Source organism: Chiloscyllium plagiosum, unplaced genomic scaffold, assembly GCF_037043375.1.
Source record: "Chiloscyllium plagiosum isolate Xiang-an unplaced genomic scaffold, Cpla_swu_hap1 HiC_scaffold_8, whole genome shotgun sequence".
Lineage (NCBI taxonomy): Eukaryota > Metazoa > Chordata > Chondrichthyes > Orectolobiformes > Hemiscylliidae > Chiloscyllium > Chiloscyllium plagiosum.
The window spans coordinates 5004577-5025668 of record NW_028270146.1 but is presented as its reverse complement, the minus strand read 5'-3'; the positions used below and the strand labels follow the sequence as shown (position 1 = coordinate 5025668).

Genomic DNA, 21092 nt, shown 5'->3' with positions numbered 1-21092 from the left:
CATTTCATCCATGCTGCCCTCTCAGGCCCCATGGTCCATGACCTCCAGTTCACCCAGAGTTCTGCTCCCACATCCTCTTCCACTTATCCTTCCCTCACCAAACACATCTCCAATGGTTCCCAGGGCCCCTGCACCCCGCCCCCCAAAAAAATATGGATTTCCAAACCCTTCTCCCAATCACTTAATTATCTTCTGAACCAAACCGGCTCTGTCCTCCTCCAGGACTGTTCCATCTGCCTCTACAAACATGGCCTCATGGAGGTCCACCCTCACTCCATTCTTGTACAGATGCTATATGAAGCTCATCCTGTACCCTGGGTCTCTTTCCTCAAACTCTTCTCCATCATTTTGGCTGCATTGTCCAGTACATATCAGTGTATGAATTATGAAATGCTTTGGCCACAGATGTTCTGAATAGAAAATTCATAATAATGTATTTGCTCATGTCCACACACCTTGTTGTCACTGAAATACTAATCTCAGTCTATGAGGTGTCTCAAAGCCATGGCCAGAATGATGCAAAAGGAAGATAAAAGATATTGTATGGAATGACTCCAGTTAGCTTTATAGCATCTTCAAAGTGCCCAGTTCAGGAAGGAATGGCGTAAATCAACCTGATTGAAGATAAAAATTAGCTGCAGGCTCCTCTCCAAACCATGCACCATCCAAATTTGGAAATATACTGACCATTCTTACACTGTTGCTGGGTGGACGTCCTAGAACCCGCTCCCTAACAGCACTATGGGTGTACCTCTAAACACATTCACTGCAATGATTCAAGAAGGTGATCACCATTACATAATGAAGGGCAGTTAGGGCTGGGCAATAATTGCTGGTCTGTAATATAGAATTCCCATTCTGATGTAAGCAGGGGACTGACCTTGCTGCAGGCACTGCAGTTACAAGACTGTACACGATGCAGGATTCAGCAATGCAGCCGTGAATCTGAGAAGAAACAGCTGACAGATGAGATGGTAGACAGCAGAGAAACATCACGTCCACTGAGGCTGCCAGTCGTTTGTTGTCGTAAAAACACTTGATTCCCAAATCTGAGAGGTCACCTGAAAGAAAGGAGTTGACATGTTGTTACAAAACAGGCTTTGGATGCTGAAGGCAATTCAATCCATTGGATCTCACCAAGCTAGAACCTAACCCTACGATCTTTTTATTCAACTGTTTTCAACTTAATCCAGTGTAGTGTGCCAGATTTTCACCTCACCACACTATGCAGACTTGTGTTGTGCATAAATAGCAGGATACAGTGTCGCAATTTAAAATTTATCTGCCCTTTCTCCACAGATAGATCTTTTTCGGGGCATTTAATAATCTGTTGCCAATGGAAAGACTATTGATGTTTCCCTGATGTTGCTTTTTTCCCTCAAAAGTTACTGATCATTTCCTGATTGCTGTGTGAACCATGCAGGTTGCTGGCCAAAGTGTTCCAGCCAGCTACAAAACTGGCAATGTGAAAAATGCAGGACAAATCCAACTCAGACAATTACCAGCTAATCAGTTGTTTAGCAAGTGACATCAAAATTGGAGGTGTGGTGGACAGCCAAAAAAGTTACCTCAGAGCCTTAATGGAACCTTGATCATGTGGGCCAATGTGCAGAGGAGAGGCAGAATGGAGTTTAACATAGATACATGTGAGGTGCTGTATATTAGAAAGGCGCTTCAGAGCAGGACTTATACACTTAATGGTAAGGTCCTGGGGAGTGTTGCAGAACAAAGAGACCTTGGAGTGCAGGTTCATAGTTCCTTAAAAGTACAGACACAGGTGGACAGGATAGTGAAGAAGGCATTTGGTACGCTTGCCTTTATTGGTCAGTGCATTGAGTATAGGAGTTGGAATGTCATGTTGCAGCTGTACAGGACATTGGTTAGGCTACTTCTGGAATACTGCATTCAATTCTGGTCTCCCTGCTATAGGAAGGATGTTGTGAAACTTGAAAGGGTTCAGAAAAGATTTACAAGGATGTTGCCAAGGTTGGATGGTTTGAGCTATAAGGAGAGGCTGAGCCTGATTTCCCTAGAGAGGCCTTAAAGAAGTTTATAAAATCATGACGGGCATAGAAAAGATGAATAACCAATGTCTTTTCCCCAGGATAGCGGAGAATTAGATGAATTTAGGAGATCTGGTTGGCATGGATGAGTTGGACCAAAGGATCTGTTTCCGTGCTGTACATCTCTATGACTCTATCAGCAAAGTGGGTTGTTAACATTACCAAGAAGCACTTGTTCAGCAACAACCTGCTCAGTGATGCTCATTTGGATTATGCCACAAACACTCAGCTCCTGACTTCATTATAGCCTTGGCAGATGAGGTTTAATGTAGAGAAGTGTGAGGTGATACACTTTAGTTGGAAGAACATTGTAAGACAATATAAAATATGGGGGACAATTGCTAAGGGGTGGGGTACATGAGGATAGGGATCTGGAGTATATTTGCACAGATGATTGAAGGTGGCAGGACAGGTGAAAAGAGAAATAGGCAAAGCAGACAGTGACCTAAGCTCTATGAATCAGGGCACAGAGTACAAGAGCTGACACTGACATTGTATAAGACCTCAACTGGAATATTGTGTGCAGTGAGGGCACCGCATGATAGGAAAGATGTGAATGCATTGGCAAGAGTGCAAAAGTGATTAACAAGAAAGGTTGCAGGAATGCGTAACTTCAGTAATGAGGATTGATCGAAGAAGTTGGGACTGTACTCCTTGGAGAAGAGAAGGTTAAGAAGAGATCTGGCACAGGTTTTCAAAATCATCAGTGGACAGGGAGAAACTGTACCCATGTGTAAAAGAAACAAGAATGAGAGGGATTGATTTAAAGTGATCTGCAAAAGACATAAGAGTGATGTCAGAAAAAGCTTTCTCACATAGTGAGTAGACAGGATATGGAATGCAATGCCTGAAAATGTGGTTGAGGCAGTTTCAATTGAGCCATTCACAAAGATATTGGAACATTATTTTGATAAACGTAGTGTACAAGGGTATGTGGAAAAAGTGGTAGATTGGCACCAGGTGTCAATGCGTATTTAACAAGCGGGTGCAGACATAATGGAGCAAATGGCCTCCTTTTGGACCAAAATATTTTGGTGATTCTATCGTCCAAACAAAGACCAAAAAGCTGAATTCCAGAGGTGAGGTTAGAGTGGAGTGACAGTCTTTGACATCAAGAAAACATTTGATTGAGCATAAAGGAGACTGAGCAAAACTGGAATCAATATGTATCAGGGACAATCCCTCTGCTGGGGTGAAGTCAAACTGACACAAAGGAAGATGGTTGTGCTTGTTGAGGTCAGTCATCTCAGCTCCAGGACATCTCTGCAATGAAGTGTCCTAGGCCTAACCATCTTCAGTTGCTTCATCAATGACATTCCCCACATCATAAGGTCAGAACAGGGATGTTGCTGATGATGTTCAGCACCATTTGTGACTCCTCAGTTACTACAGCAGTCCATGTTTGAATGCAGCAAGACCTGGACAATATCCAAGCTTAAGCTGACAAGTGTCAAGTAACATTTGCATCACCTACAAGAGATAACCATTTTTCCTTGACATTCAATGGCATTACCATTGCTAAATACCATAGTATCAACATCCTGGGGGGTGAGGTTATGATTGACTAGAAACTGATCTGGACCAGTCAAATAAAACTATGGCTACAAGTGCAGATCAGAGACTCTGAATTCTGCGTTGGTTAATTCACCTCCTGTCCACCATCTACAAGGCACAGGTCAACACTGCGAGGGAATACTCCCCACATACCTGGAAGAGTGCAGCTCCAAAAGAAGCTCGATACCATCCAGGACAAAGCAGTCCATTTGACTGCTCCATCCATCATCCTCAATATTCATTCACCATCAATACACAACAGGAGCAGTGTATCCAATCTGCATGAGGTTCTGCCACAACTCTCTAAGGGTCCTTTGGTAGCACCAGCCAAACCCATGACTTCTGTGGAAGGGGAAGCAGATGCAAGGGAATACCAATATCTGCAAGTTCCACTCTAAACCACACATCATATTGATGTGACTATTTCTTCACTGCTTGCAAGCTCAAAATCCTTGATCTCCCTTTCTACCAGCACTGTGGGTGTACACCACCACATGAACTGTAGTGGTTCACCTTTTCCACGCAAATTAAGATGGGTAACAAATGCTGGCTTAGCCAGTGATGATCACATCCTGCGAAAGAATAATCAATAGTGAAGTCAATTCATGCATCTTGGGGAAAACCTGGTGCAGAGTTGGAAACCTTAAGACTGTTAAGTTGAAGAGATCTTACCAACTTTGAGTGGCATAATGTAATGGTATATGATAGAGTCATAGAGATGTGCAGCATGGAAACAGACCCTTCAGTCTAACCCGTCCATGCTGACCAGATATCCCAACCCAATCTACTGTCAGCACCTTGCCCATATCCCTCCAAACCCTTCCTATTCATATACCCATCCAAATGCCATCCACGTACCACTCTGTGTGTGAAAAAGTTACCCCTTAGGTCTCTTTTATATCTTTCCCCTCTCATCCTAAACCTATGCCCTCTATTTCCGGAATCCCTGACCCCAGGAAAAAGACTTTGTCTATTTATCCTATCCATGCCCCTCATGATTTTGTAAACCTCTATAAGGTCACCCCTCAGCCTCCGACACTCCAGGGAAAACAGCTCCAGCCTGTTCAGGCTCTCCCTGAAGCTCAAATCCTCCAACCCTGGCAACATCCTTGTAAATCTTTTCTGAACCCTCTCAAGTTTCACAACATCTTTCCGATAGGAAGGAGACCAGAATTGCAAGCAATATTCCAACAATGGCCTAACCAATGTCCTGTACAGCTGCAACATGACCTTCCAACTCCTGTACTCAATACTCTCACCAATAAAGGAAAGCATACCAAACGCCTTCTTCACTATCCTATCTACTCCACTTTCAAGGAGCTATGAACCTGCACTCCAAGGTCTCTTTGTTCAGCAATACTCCCTTGGACCTTACCATTAAAGTGTATAGGTTCTGCTAAGATTTGCTTTCCCCAAATGCAGCACCTCGCATTTATCTGAATTAAACTCCATCTGCCACTTCTCAGTCCATTGGCCCATCTGGTCCAGGTCCTGTTGTAATCTGAGGTAACCCTCTTCGCTGTCCACTACACCTCCAATTTTGGTGTCATCTACAAACTTACTAACTGTACCTCTTATGCTCGCATCCAAATCACTTATGTCAATGACAAAAACTAGAGGACCCAGCACCGATCCTTGTGGCACTCCACTGGTTACAGGCCTCCAGTCTGAAAAACAACTCTCCACCACCACCTTCTGCCTTCTACCTTTGAGTCAGTTCTGTATCCAAATGGCTAGTTCTCCCTGTATTCCATGAGATCTAACCTTGCTAATCAGTCTCCCATGAGAAACCTTGTCGAACGTCTTAATGAAGTCCATATAGATCACATCTATCGCTCTGCCCTCATCAATCCTCTGTTACTTCCTCAAAAAACTCAATCAAGTTTGTGAGACATGATTTCCCACGCACAAAGCCATGTTGACTATCCCTAATCAGTCCTTGACTTATACATGAGGTATTGCTTTCGGGGGGATAAAATTCATGCTTGGCATGAGTCAAAAAATTGACAAATAAGATCCAGATCTCTATATACAATAATAAACAACAAAAGGAAAAAGAATTATGACCATTATTGAATATTTATCTACAAAATAACTGTCTCCATTTTGCCTGCTATGGTAGAACGGTACAGTCGTACCATATTCCAGTTACCAGTACCATCACTAGTTACCTTATCTTCCCGCAACAAGGTCAAGGGCTGCCATAACGTACCATAGATATTTGCATGTACAGGTCAAAAATGTATGTAAATATTACATAAATAAATATATACAGTATAGTTACCAACATTCAATTGAACAATTTGAAAATCACATTGTACAACTATATACTGGTGAGTGTAACATGTGATGTCGCAGGTGTTGCATTTGAATCAAAAATGTGGAAATCATTTAAAATGTACCGTTCATACTCATGTATAGGTCGATCTCATGTATAAGACAAAGTAATTCCTGATGAAGGGCTTTTGCCCGAAACGTCGATTTTTCTGCTCCTCAGATGCTGCTGTGCTTTTCTAATCTAGAATGTGGAAATCATGCTCTTTAAGATTGCAAATATGATCAGGAAGAGACTCCTGAAAAACTAGGGTCAACTTATACATGAGATATATGAAAAATACCAGATCTTTTGGCCAAAATAAGTGGTCAACTTATACATGAGATCGGAGTCGAAAGTGTGGTGCTGGAAAAGCACAGCAGCAACCGAGGAGCAGGAAAATCAATGTTTTGGGCAAAAGCCCTTCAGCAGGAATCACTTTCGTCTTATACATGAGATCGACCTTTAGATGAGTATAAACGGTACATTTTAAATGATTGATCATAGGGCTCTGTCCTTAAAAGGTAAGTGAACATTAAATGGACCTATAGTATGTATTCAAATGCATTAAGCTACTTTCTCCAGAGAGTAAAACTAATATATGCGTTCAACAGTATTGGGAATCTAATTTAAATTGATCATCCAGCCACTGTTTGTCAAACAAGATTTTGAAGAGATTTGAATAACTAATAGAAGCCAGAGTATGGGAATTTTGGGGGAACTTTCAGGATGGGAATTTGAAACTAGAAGTATGCCAAAGGGAACAGTGCATCCTGTCAATGTCCTGTTGCAACCTATAACAACCCTCCACACTATCCACAACTCCACTAACCTTTGTGTCATCAGCAAACTTACTAACCCACCCTTCCACTTCTTCACGCAATTCATTTATAAACATCACAAAGAGCAGAGGTCCCAGAACAGATCCCTGCAGAACATCACTGGTCATCAAGCGCCAGTCTGAATGCTTTCCATCTACTACCACCGTCTGTCTTCTATGGCCAGCCAATTCTGTATCCAGAAAGCCAGACTTCTTCTTACTTTCTGAATGATCCTACCATGGAGGTCCTTATCAAATTGGGTGGCATGGTGGCTCAGTGGTTAGCGCTGCTGCCTCACAGTGCCAGGGACCTGGGTTCGATTCCTGCCTTGGGTGACTGTCTGTGTGAAGTTTCACATTCTCCCTGTGTTTGCGTGGATTTCCTCCCACAATCCAAAGATGTGCAGGTCAGGTGAATTGGCCATGCTAAATTGCCCATAGTGTTAGGTACATTAGTCAGGAGTATGTAAAGGGTTGGGGAATGGGTTTGGGTGGGTTACTCTCCGGAGGGTTGGTATGGACTTGTTGGACTGAAGAGCCTGTTCCCACACTGTAGGGAATCTAATCTAAAAACGTCTTGCTAAAAACCATACACACCACATCCACTACTCTACCTTCATCAATGTATTTTGTCACATCTTCAAAGAATTCAATAAGGCTTGTAAGGCATGACCCTGTCCCTCACAAAGCCATGCTGACTATCTCTAATCAAACAATTGTTTTCCAAATAATCATAAATCCTGTCTCTTAGCATCCTCTCCAATAATTTTCCCACCACCGACGTAAGACTGGCAGGTCTGTAATTCCCAGGGTTACCCCAATTCCCTTTCTTGAACGAGGGAATAACATTTGCCACCCTCCAATCATCTGATGTTACTCCAGTGGACAGTGAGAACGCAAAGATCATTGCCAAAGGCGCAACAATCTCTTCCCTCCCTTCCCGTAGTAACCTTGGGTATATCCCTTCTGGCCCAAGGGACTTAACTTTCCTCGTGTTGGAGGAAAGTATAGAGCGGATGTCAGAGATGGGTTCTTTACACAGCGAGTTGTGAGAGCATGGAATGCGTTGCCAGCAGCAGTTGTGGAAGCAAGGTCATTGGGGACATTTAAGAGACTGCTGGACATGCATATGGTCAAAGAAATTTGAGGGTGCATACATGAGGATCAATGGTCGGCACAACATCGTGGGCTGAAGGGCCTGCTCTGTGCTGTACTGTTCTATGTTCTATGTTTAATATCAACCTTTTCGATCATATCAGCCTGTTTCACGTATCAGCTTGTTCCTCACATAAGTGTTGAATGCCTTAGGGTTTTCCTTGATCCTACCTGCTAAAGCTTTTTCATGCCCCCTTCTCACTCTCCTAAGTCCATTCTTCAGTTCCTTCCTGGCTACCTTGTAACCCACTAGAACCCTGTCTGATCTTTGCCTCCTCAACCTAAGTAAGCTTCCTTCTTCCTCTTGACTAGATGTTCCACATCTCTTGTCATCTAAGGTTCCTTTATCCTTCCATCCCATCCTTGCCTCAGTGGGACAAGCACTCGCAGCAAGTGCACCACTAATCCAGAACCTCCACATTTCTGTTGAGCATTTCCCTGAGAATATGTGTTCCCTACTTCGGCTCCACAGTTCCTGCCTAATACCAGGATGCGGACAGATTAGGAAAGTGGACAAAGAAGTGGCAGATGAAGTACAACATAGGAAAGTGAGAGGTCATGCACTTTGGTAAAAAGAATTGAGGCAGACTTATTTTCTAAATGGGGAGAAAAGTCATACATCTGTAGAGTCGAGATGTACAGCATTGAAAGAGGCCCATGCCGATCAGTTATCCTAACTTAATCTCGTCCCATTTGCCAGCACATGGCAAAAATGCCTCTAAAACCTTTCCTTTTCATTAACTCATCCAGATGCCTCTTAAATACTATATTTGTATCAGCCTCCACCACTTCATCTGGCAGCTCATTCCATATACGCACCACCCTCTGCATGGAAAAATTGCACCTTTGGTCCCTTTTATATCTTTCCCCTCTCACCCTAAACCTATGTTCTCTAGTTCTAGACTCCCCCACCCCAGGGAAAAGACTCTATCCTATTCATGCTCCTCATAATTTTACAAACTATATATCCTGTGTTCACATCCAAATAATTTATGTAAATGACAAAAAGTAGTGGACCCCAGCGCCAATTCTTGTGACACACGATTGGTCACAGGCCTCCAGTCTGAAAAGCAACCCTCCACCACCACCTTCTACCTTTTTCCTTCGAACCAGGTCTGTATCCAAGTGGCTAGTTCTCCCTGTATTTCATGTGGTCTAACCTTGCTAACCAGTGTACCATGAGGAATTTTGTTGAACGCCTTACTGAAGTCGATATAGATTAAGTTCACCGCTCTGCCCTCATCAATCGTTTGGTAATTCTTCAAAAAACTCAAACAAGACCATGAGACATGATTTCCCACGCACAAAGCCATGCTGACTGTCTCTAATCAGTCCATGCCTTTCCAAATACATGTAAATCATGTCCCTCAGGATTCCTTCTAACAACTTGTCCATCACCAATGTCAGGTTTGTAATAAAGGAATGCCTGTAAGTATAGTTTACTTTAATCTGGATCTAGATTGGGCAAATCAAATTAGTAACAATAGTGCAAAGAGACCTGGGACTTTGAGTCCAGGATTCTCTCAAGGTAAACTTGCAGGTTGTGTCAGTAGTTAGGAATGCAATGATGGCATTTAATTTGAGAGGACTTGAATATAAAAGCACAGATGTAAATCTCAGACTTTATAAGACTCTGATCAGACCACATTTGGAGTATTGTGCGCAATTTTGGGCCCCATATCTCAGGAAGGATGTACTGGCCCTGGAGCAAGTTCAGAGGAGGTTCACAAGTACGGTCCCAGGAAATGAAAAGCTTAACATATGAGGAATGTTTGAGCACTCTGCGTCTATACTTGATGGATTTTAGAAGGATGAGGAGGGATTTAATTGAAACATACAGAATACTGAATGGCCTGGACAGAGTAGATATTAGGAAGATAGAGTCATAGAGTCATAGAGATATACAGCACAGAAAAAAGCCGTTCGGTCCAACTCGTCCATGCCGACCAATTATCCCAACCCAATCTAGTCCCACCTGCCAGCACCCAGCCCATATCCCTCTAAACCTGTCCTATTCATATACCCATCCAAATGACTTTTAAATGTTACAATTGTACCAGTCTCCACCACTTCCTCTGACAGCTCATTCCATACACATACCATCCTCTGGAGGAAAAGGTTGCCCCTTTAGTTTCTTTTATATCTTTCCCCTCTCACCCTAAACCTATGCCTTCTAGTTCTGGACTCCCCCACCCTGGGGAAAAGACTTTGTCTATTTATCCTATCCATGCCCCTCGTGATTTTGTAAACCTCTATAAGGTCACCCCTCAGCCTCCGACGCTCCAGGGAAAACAGCCCCAGCCTATTCAGCCTCTCCCTATAGCTCAAATCCTCCAACCCTGGCAAGATCCTTGTAAATCTTTTCTGAACCCTTTCAAGTTTCACAACATCTTTCCGATGGGAAAGAGACCAGAATTGCATGCAATATTCCTGTGGAACAATCCTAGTTCCAGTCCTACATTGGCCCCTTCCCACAAATCTGTGTTCAGTATATCCATAACAGCTTTGGTCTGCTTCATGCTCCCACCAGGACTTTCATTTTTGCCTCCAAGTTCCACCTTCTATAACTTTCACATTGTTCATTTCTGACATTTCCCTTCCTTTCCTTGACCTCACCATGTCCATTTCGGGGAATAAACTGGACACTGCCACCTTCTACAAAGCCACCGAATCCCATAATTACCTTCACTCCAGCTCTTCACACCCCACATCCTGCAAGGATTCCATGCCATTCTCCCAGTTCCTTCACCTACATCACACCTGTTCACTCGATGTCACCTTCCTAAACAGTGCTGCTGACATGGCTTCCTTCTTCCACGACCATGAATTCCTGCCCACTGTGGTTGACAAGGCCCTCAATCACATCCAACCTATCACCCCTGCTTCCGCCCTTGCCCCTCCCCATCACTCACAACAGCGTGATTGGGTTCCCCTTGTCCTCATGTTTCATCCCACCAGCCTCCGCATTCAAAGGAGCATTCTCCTCCATTGCAGACAACTTCAGCAGAATGCCACCACCAAACACATCTTCCCCTCACTCGCCCTGTCTGCATTATGTAGGGATCATTCCCTATGGAACATCCTAGTCCATTCCACAAACACCAATACTAACCTCTCCCTTCGCGGCACCTATGTTCCATTGGTAGAAGAGACTAGGACCCGAGGGTCACAGCCTTAGAGTAAAGGGAAGACATTTTAGTACGGAGATAAGGAGAAACTTATTTAGCCAGAGAGTGGTGAATCTATGGGATTCACTGCCACAGAAGGCTATAGAGGCCAGGTCATTGAGTATATTTAAGATTGAGATATATAAGTTCTTGAATATCAAGGGGATCAAGGGTTAAAGGGAGAAAGTGGGAGAATGGGGTTGAGAAACGTATTAGCCATAGTTGAATGTTGGAGCAGATCTGATTGGCCGAATGGCCTAATTTCTGCTATGTCTTATGGTCTTATTTACTGTATCAATGCCCCTCATGACTTTATAAACCTTTGTAAGGTCACCCCTCAGCCTCCAACGCTCCAGGGAAAACAGCCCCAGCTTATGCAGCCTCTCCCTATGGCTCAAACCCTCCAACCCTGGCAACATCATTGTGAAATCTTTTATAGAACATATAACATAAAACAACAGTGTAGAACAGGCCCTTCAGCCCTTAATGCTGTGCTGCCTTGTGAACTAATCTAAGCCCATCGCCCTACACTATCCCATCATCATCCATGTGCTTATCTAAGGACTGTTTAAATGTTCATAATGTGGCTGAGTTAACTACATTGGCAGGCAGGGCATTCCACACCCTTACCACTCTCTGCGTAAAGAACCTACCTCTGGCATCTGTCTTCAATCTATTACCCCTCAATTTGCAGCTATGCCCCCTCGTACAAGCTGATGTCATCATCTTAGGAAAAAGACTCTCACTGTCCACCCTATCTAATCTTCTGATCATCTTGTAGGTCTCTATTAAATCCACTCTTAGCCTTCTTCACTCAAATGAGAACAGACCCAAGTCCATCACTCTTTCCTCATAAGATCTTCCCTCCAGATCAGGCAATATCCTGGTGAATCTCCTCTGCACCTTTTCCGATGTTTCCACATCATTCCTGTAATGGGGCGACCAGAACTGCACACAATACTTGAAGTGAGGCCACACTAGCGTTTTGTACAGTTGCAGCATGACATCACAGTTCCGGAACTCAATCCCTCTACCAATAAACCCCAACACACCGTGCCTTCTTAACAGCACAATCAACCTGGATGGCAACTTTCAGGGATCTATGTACATGCACTCCAAGATCCCTCTGCACATCCACACTATCAAGAGTCTTTCCATTGACCCAGTATTCTGCCTTCTTTTTATTCTTCCCAAAGTGAATCACCACACATTTATCTGCAACTTTCAGCCAATTCTGCAGTTTATCCAAGACCCCCTGCAACCTGCAACATTCTTCCACACTGTCCGCCACTCCACCGATTTTAGTATCACCTGCAAACTTACTAACCCATCCACCTATGCCTGCGTCTAAGTCATTTATAAAAATGACAAAACAGCAATGTCCCAAAACAGATCCTTGTGGCACACCAGCCTAAATATTTTCCATCAACCACCATTCATTGCCTACTTATAGAAAGCCAGTTTCTAATCCAAACTGCTAAATCACCTTCAATCCCATGCCTCTGCATTTTCTCCAACAGCCTACCATGTGGAACCTTATCAAAGGCTTTACTGAGGTCCATGTACACTATGTCAACTGCCATACCCTCATCCACATGCTTGGTCACCTTTTCAAAAAACTCAATGAGGTTTGTGAGACACAACCTGCTCTTGACAAAACCATGCTGACTATCTGAAATCAAATTGTTGCTTGCTAGATGATTATAAATCCTATCCCTCATAATCCTTTCCAAAACTTTTCTTACAACAGATGTAAGGCTCACTGGTCTATAGTTACCTGGGTCATGTCTATTGCCCTTCTTGAACAAGGACATCACATTTGCAATCTGGTACTAAACCTGTAGACAATGATGACTCAAAGATCAAGGCCAAAGGCTCGGATATCTCCTCCCTAGCTTTCCAGAGAATCCTTGGATAAATCCCATCCGGCCCAGGGAACCTATCTACTTTCATGCCTTCCAGAATTGATAATATCTCCTCCATACTAACCTCAATACTTTCAAGTCTAATAGCCATATCTCAGTTTTCTCCTCTACAATATTCTCTTTTTCGAGTGAAAACAGATGAGAAATAGTCGTTTAGCACCTCTCCGATCTCCACAGGGTCCCCACAGAACTTTCCACTTCTGTCTTTGACAGGCCTATTCCTACCCTAATCATCCTTTTATTCCTCACATACCTATAGAAAGCTTTAGGGTTCTCCTTCATTCTATTTGCTAAAGATTGCTCATTTACATTCCTTGCTCTTCTTAACTCTCTCTTTAAATCCTTCCTAGCTACTCTGTAACTCTCCATCGCCTCTTCTGAACCATCTTGCCTCAATATCACATAAGCCTCCCTCTTCCACTTAACAACAGATATAATTTCTTTAGTAAACCATGCTTCCCTTACCTTATAACTTCCTCTCTGCCTGACAGGGACATACCATTCAAGTTCTAAATTGGAGAAAGGCCAATTTTGACGGTATTAGGCAAGAACTTTTGAAAGCTGATTGGGGGCAGATGTTCGCAGGTAAAGGGAAGGCTGGAAAATGGGAAGTCTTCAGAAATGAGATAACGAGAATCCAGAGAAAGTATATTCCTGTTAGGGTGAAAGGAAAGGCTGGTAGGTATAGGAAAGGCTGGTAGGTATAGGGAATGCTGGATGACTAAAGAAATTGAGGGTTTGGTTAAGAAAAAGAAGGAAGCATATGTAAGGTACAGACAGGGTAGATTGAGTGAATCCTTAGAAGAGTATAAAGGAAGTAGGAATATACTTAAGAGGGAAATCAGCAGGGCAAAAGGGGGACATGAGATAGCTTTGGCAAATAGAATTAAGGAGAATCCAAAGGATTTTTACAAATACATTAAGGACAAAAGGGTAACTTGGGAGAGAATAGGGTCCCTCAAAGATCAGCAAGGCGGCCTTTGTGTGGAGCCACAGAAAATGGGGAAGATACTAAACGAGTATTTTGCATCAGTATTTATTGTGGAAAAGGATATGGAAGATATAGATTGTAGGGAAATAGATGGTGACACCTTGAAAAATGTTCAGATTACAGAGGAGTAAGTGCTGGATGTCTTGGAATGTGTAAAGGTGGATAAATCCTCAGGACCTGATCAGGTGGACCCTAGAACTAGAGAAGTAATTGCTGGGCCTTTTGCTGAGATATTTGTATCATCGATGGTGACAGGTGAGGTGCCGGAAGACAGGAGGTTAGCTAACGTGGTGCCAATGTTTAAGAAGGGTGGTAAGGACAATCCAGGGAACTACAGACCAGTGAGCCTGACGTCGGTGGTGGGCAAGTTGTTGGAGGTAATCCTGAGAGACAGGATGTACATGTATTTGGAAAGGCAAGGACTAATTAGGGATAGTCAACATGCTTTGTGTGTAAGAAACCATGTCTCACAAACTTGATTGAGTTTTTTGAGGAAGTAACAAAGAGGATTGATGAGGGCAGAGCAGTAGATGTGATCTAAATGGACTTCAGTAAGGCGTTCGACAAAGTTCCCCATGGGAGACTGATTAGCAAGGTTAGATCTCACGAAATACAGGGAGGACTAACTATTTGGATACTGGCTCAAAGGTAGAAGACAGAGGGTGGTGGCGGAGGGTTGTTTTTCAGACTGGAGGCCTGTGACCAGTGGAGTGCCACAAGGATCGGTGCTGGGTCCTCTATTTTTTGTCATTTATATAAATGATTTGGATGTGAGCATAAGAGGTACAGTTAGTAAGTTTGTAGATGACACCAAAATTGGAGGTGTAGTGGACAGCAAAGAGGGATACTTCAGATTACAACAGGATCTGGACCAGATGGGCCAATGGGCTGAGAAGTGGCAGATGAAGTTTAATTCAGATAAATGCGAGGTGCTGCATTTTGGGAAAGCAAATCTTAGCAGGACTTATACACTTAATGGTAAGATCCAAAGAAGTGCTGCTGAACAAAGAGACCTTGGAGTGCAGGTTCATAGCTCCTTGAAAGTGGAGTCGCAGGTAGATAGGATAGTGAAGAAGGCGAGTGGTATGCTTTCCTTTATTAGTCAGAGTATTGAGTACAGGAGTTGGGAGGTCATGTTGCGGCTGTACAGGACATTGGTTAGGCCACTGTTGGAATATTGCATGCAATTCTGTCTCCTTCCTATCGGAAAGATGTTGTGAAACTTGAGAGAGTTCAGAAAAGATTTACAAGGATGTTGCCAGGGTTGGAGAATTTGAGCTATAGGGAGAGGCTGAACAGGCTGGGGCTGTTTTCCCTGGAGCATCGGAAGCTGAGGGGTGACCTTATAGAGGTTTACAAAATTATGAGGGGCATGGATAGTGTAAATAGACAAAGTGTTTTCCCTGGGGTCGGGGAGTCCAGAACTAGAGGGCATAGATTTAGGGTGAGAGGGAAAGATATAAAAGAGACCTAAGGGGCAACTGCTTCACGTAGAGGGTGGTATGTGTATGGAATGAGCTGCCAGAGGAAGTGGTGGAGGCTGGTACAATTGCAACATTTAAGAGGCATTTGGATGGGTATATGAATAGGAAGGGTTTGGCGGGATATGGGCCGGGTGCTGGCAGGTGGGACTAGATTGGGTTGAGATATCTGGTCGGCATGGACAGATTGGACCGATGGGTCTGTTTCCATGCTGTACACCTCTATGACACACAATATCTGTTCCTTAAACCAGCTCCACATTTCAATTGTCCCCATCCCCTGCATTTTGCTGCCCCATTCTATGCCTCCTAAGTCTTGCCTAATCGTATTATAATTGCCCATCCCCCATCTATAACTCTTGCCCTGTGGCACGTACCTATCCCTTTTCATCGCTAAACTAAACATAATCAAATTATGGGCACTCTCTCCAAAGTGCTTACCTATCACTATATCAAATACCTGGCCTGGTTCATTACTAAGTACCAGATCCAGTGTGTCCTCTCCTCTTGTTCGTCCTTCGACATACTGTGTCAGGAAACCCTCCTGCACACATTGGATAAAAACTAACCCATTCGATGTACTAGAGTCATCGCATTTCCAGTCAAAACCCTTTCCTGAACCCTTTCAAGTTTTACAATATCCTTCCAAAAGCAGGGAGACCAGATTTGCACACAGTATTCCAAAAGTGGCCTACCCAATGTCCTGTACAGCTGCAACATTACCTCCCAACTCAACGCACTCAATTCTCTGATAGTTCAGCACTCCCTCAGTACTGACCCTGTGACAGTCTGCACTCTCTCAGCACTGCATTAAAGCATTCATCCACAACAAATTTCCCAGATGAGTGCACTTTCATTCACATTATTTATTCAGAAATCCTGTTCAAATCTCTGAAGAGAGGTTGAGCAAACTTGATGTTCTTTTTTTATTCATCTGTGGGACTTGGGCTTTGCTGGCTGGCCAGCATTGATAGCCCATCCCTAGTTGAGAAGGTGGTGGTGAGCTGCCTTCTTGAATCACTGCAGTCCACTTGCTGTGGGTCGGCCGACAATGACAATAGGTAGGGAATTCCAGGATTTTGACTCAATGACTGTGAAGGAACAGCAGTATGTTTCCAAATCAGGGTGATGAGTGGCTTGGAGGGGAACTTGCAGGTAGTGGTATTCCCAAATACCTGCTGCCTTTCTTCAGCCAGAGAGTGGGGAATCTATGGAATTCATTGCCACAGAAGGCTGTGAAGGCCAGGTCATTGAGTGTAGTTACTCAACATACCACTTCCTATCTTTCAGCTCTTGCTTTAATACAGGTATAGAACGTAATTAGAACTTTGCTCATTAAAAAAAAACCGTACTGAGTTTTTCTGGTCTCCTGGTGGAGACAGTAATACATGTTGCAGTCAGGTCCGTCAACTGAAGTAAGGATAATACCAGTTGCTTCCCGAAGTGGCCACAGCCCAGCACCCCAATTCTCAGACAGCCTCTGTTAAACTTAAGGATCTGGTATTTCGCCATCCAGGAGTTTGGAAAATGGACTCCATCGATTATTTTGCATCTGCAGAAATTGGAAAATTCAATTAGCTTACTTTTAGCATTGTGTCACATTGAGGTACATTGCAATTACAGCAGGACACGACCCATTCAGCACTGGTCTGGAATTCTGGTTGCTGTTTCTATTTCTTTCTCCCTCTTGCACTCTCCAGTTATCTCACATGTGCTTTTTGTTATGTCCATCTATTATTTCCTGTGATAGCCGATTCCACATTCTCACCACTTAAAGAGGTTTTTCTCCTGAATTCCCTTTAGGGAATACCTCTGCCATTATTTCAGATAACCTCTGAGAATTGATCATTGGCCTCCTATTCCACATCGTCAAGCTGCATTTTGACAATATAATCTGAAAATAGTGTCAGTTTCCACAGTCACGCTGGAGGATGGCCAGAGTGAGCATAAGGCCGATGAGGAAGAGTGGAGTGAACTTGCGCCTGGAGACAGAGGAGGTAGGAGAGGTCCTTAATGAATACTTTGCTTCAGTATTCACTACTGAGGATAGTGTGAAACAGACTGATGCTAGGAAGGAGGATGTGCTGAAAATTTTGAAAAACCTAAGGATAGATAAATCCCCTGGGCCAGATCCCTAGGTTGCTACATGAAGCGAGGGAAGAAATTTCTGTGCCTTTGGCGATGATCTATGGGTCCTCACTGTCCACTGGAGAAGTGCCAGATGACTGGAGAGTGGCAAGTGTTATTCCCTTGTTCAAGAAAGGGAATACGGATATTGCTGGCTGGGCAAAGTATTGGAGAGGATTCTGAGAGACAGGATTCATGATTATTTGGAAAACCATAGTTTCATTAGAGATAGTCAGCATGGCTTTGTGAGGGGCAGGTCATGCCTCACAAGCCCTATTGAATTCTTTGAGGATGTGACAAAACAATTTGATGAAGGTAGACCAGTCAATGTGGTGTACATGGGTTTTAATAAGGTGTTTGATAAGGTTCCCCATGGTAGGCTCATTCAGGAAGTAAGGAGGCATGTAATACAGGGAAATCTGGTTACCTGGATATAGAAGACAGTGGGTGGTGGTAGATGGAAAGCATTCAGACTGGAGTTCGGTGACCAGTGGTGTTCTGCAGGAATTTGTTCTGTGACCTCTGCTCTTTGCGATTTTTTTTATGTAAGTTACTTGGATGAGGAAATGGAAGGATGGGTTGGTAAGTTTGCCGATATCACAAAGATTGATGGAATTGTTAACAGTATGGAAGGCCACTGTAAGTTGCAACAGGACATTGACAGGATGCAGAACTGGGCTGATAAGTAGCCAATGGAGTTCAACCTGGAAAAAAGTGTGAAGTGATTAACCTTGGAAGGTTGAATTTGAATTCAGAATACAGAGTTAAAGACAGGATTCTTGGCAGTGTGGAGGAACAGAGGGTCTTGGGGTCCATGTCCATAGATTCCTCAAAGTTGCCATCCAAGATGATTTGGTTGTTAAGAAGGCATATCAGTAAGAGAATTGAGTTTAAGAGCCATGAGGTTATAGAGCCCTGGTTAGACCAGTTCTGGTTGCCTCATTATAAGAAAGATGTGGGAGCTTCAGAGAGGGTGGCAGAGGAGATTTACCAGGATGCTGCCTGGACTAGAGGGTATGTCTTTTGAAGAAAGGTTTTTCTCATTGGAACAAAGGCTGAGAGGTGACCTGATGGAAATGTACAAGATGTCAAAAGGCACTGATAGAGTTGTTAGCCAGAGATTTTTTCCCATGGTGGAAATGTCTATCATGAGGGGACATAATTTTAAGATATTTGGAGGCAGGTTTAGGAGAGATGTCAGAAATAGGTTCTTTATAAAGAGTGTGGTGGGTGCCAGCAGTGGTAGTAGAGTCAAATACATTATGGACATTTAAGCAATTCTTGGATAGGCACATGGAAGTTAGTACAATGAAGGATATGTAGGTTAGTCTGATCTTAAAGTAGGATATAAGGCCGAAAGCACAACATCAAGGGCCGAAGGTCCTGTACTGTTCTATGTACCTAGCTTTAATACCTGGTACCCTAATCACTATCGCCTTGAATCATTACAGTTTCTAAACTCCTGACTACCTGACAGCAAGGAACTAAACGAACTGAAATAACCTCCAACTAAAATATGGCAGGTTTCCATCCCTCCACCTGGCTAATGTCTAAGATTGAAACAGATTTTTCACAGCTTCCTGTCATATTTGACCCCGATATAATTTATTTTCCATTTCTCATTTTCATGCCTCCCCTTGGTGATGCCATCCATTAGCAGAATGCTAACTTTCAGCAATCTATTACATAGCCGCGCCATCACATATTTCACATATTTCTACCTAACATTTGCTCCTTTGCTCTTGTATCAGCTCCACTGTTGCTGAAACCTCCATCTATGCCTTTGTCACCTTCAGAATTGATGGTTCTGCGCACTGCTGGCTGGTCTCCCACATTTTGAACCACCCCTCCAAAAACCCAACCCCTCCCTGCCCCTGACCTGTAAACCTGAGGTTATCCAAAGCTCTGTTTCCCATGTCCTAACACGCACCAAATCCTATTCACCTATTATCCCCTGTTCACTGATCTATACTAGCTACAAATTTGACAATTTGGATTTTCAAATTCTTATCTGTCTTTTTGATTTCCCTCCTTGGCCTTCCCTTCTTCCTGTTGATTGATAAATAATTAACACTTAGAAATTAATAATTTATAATTCTGATGAATAGTATTGAGCTAAGTATTGAGCAACAGTCACCCACATGCGATCAACAACATTGAATTGATGAATAAGAATATTGATTATTTATTAGTTGAACCCTGCTATGATTTATAACATTAGCAACAAAAACAGAAATTACTGGAAAAGCTCATTAGGTCTGGCACTTTTGTGGGGAGAATCAGAGTTAACATTTCAGAGTGACCCTTCTTCTGAAGGGATTTGCATCAATGTCATTCTCAGTTATAAATTTGATTATTTTTGTTGTGTTATTATTGGTCATAATTGGCTTATTTTCACTTGTTTATTTGGGGTTGATTATTGACTGCTGTATGTTCATTGTTATTTGGATATTACTTTAATTCTTTGCTGTTGTTTGGAGTCTGGGAGACCAGGAGCTGCTGTAATATTTGACTGTCTCCAACGTAGACTCATGCAGTCAGCAAGTGCCATGATAATTGCTTGGCCTGCTGAGTATTGCCAGCATTTCCTGTTCATACTAATCTCTTGTTGGTTTGATTCTTGTGATTGTATAAAAGCTGTCAGGGTGATTTACTTAAATCTTGTACCCTATTGTAAATAATTCAAATTGTTTGCATGAATAAGTAATACTGAGAAACTAGGTTGGGTTCGCACAGTTTGCAAAACATTCTCCAGATTAGTGAGTTTTGAGAAGATTTGTAGCTCAGGTTGAGGTTCTGGATGTAAGTTTGCTCGCTGAGCTGGACTGTTTGGTTTCAGATGTTTCGTCACCATACTAGGTAACATTTTCAGTCAGCCTCCAGATGAAGCTCTGGTGGTATGGCCCGCTTTTTATTTATGTGTTTAGTTTCCTTGGGTTGGTGACACAATTTCCCGTGGTGATGTCATTTCCTGTTCTTTTTATCAGGGGGTGGTAAATGAGATCCAAGTCAATGTGCTTGTTGATACAATTCTGGTTGGAATGCCATGCTTCTAGGAATTCATGTGCGTGACTCTGTTTGACTTGTCCTAGGATGGATGTGTTGTCCCAGTCAAAGTGGTATCCATCCTCATCTGTATGTAAAGATACTAGTAAGAGTTGGTCATGTCTTTTTGTGGCAAGTTGACCTTCATGTATCTTGGTGGCTAGTTTTCTGCCTGTTTGTCCAATGTAGTTCTTGCAAGGTATTTTGTAAATTACATCAGTTTTGGTTGTTGTCTGTTTAAGGGTCCTTCAAGTTCATTAGCTGCTGTTTTAGTGTGTTAGTGGGGTTATGGGCTACCATGATGTCTGACAGTCATTTCCAAGATGTCTTTGCTGTAGGGGAGAATGGCTAGGGTTTTTGGGCGTGTTTTGTCTGCTTGTTTGGGTACTGTCGGTACTGTCTTTTGTTGGGTACCCATTCTTTTTTAATACACTGTGCAGGTGATTTTCC

At 43.0% G+C, this 21092-nt stretch overlaps 1 protein-coding gene across 1 annotated transcript in view; it reads right to left on the bottom strand.

Annotated features, from left to right (window-relative positions):
- noxred1 (NADP-dependent oxidoreductase domain containing 1) overlaps positions 1-21092 on the bottom strand; it is an 81142-nt gene that overhangs the window by 44840 nt on the left and 15210 nt on the right. Inside the window, exons 2-3 of the mRNA XM_087989553.1 lie at positions 16823-17022; positions 881-1061 (exon numbers count right to left, since the gene is read on the bottom strand). Coding sequence (XP_087845679.1) covers positions 881-1061; positions 16823-17022 — 381 coding nt within the window. The remainder of the gene's footprint in view (positions 1-880; positions 1062-16822; positions 17023-21092) is intronic.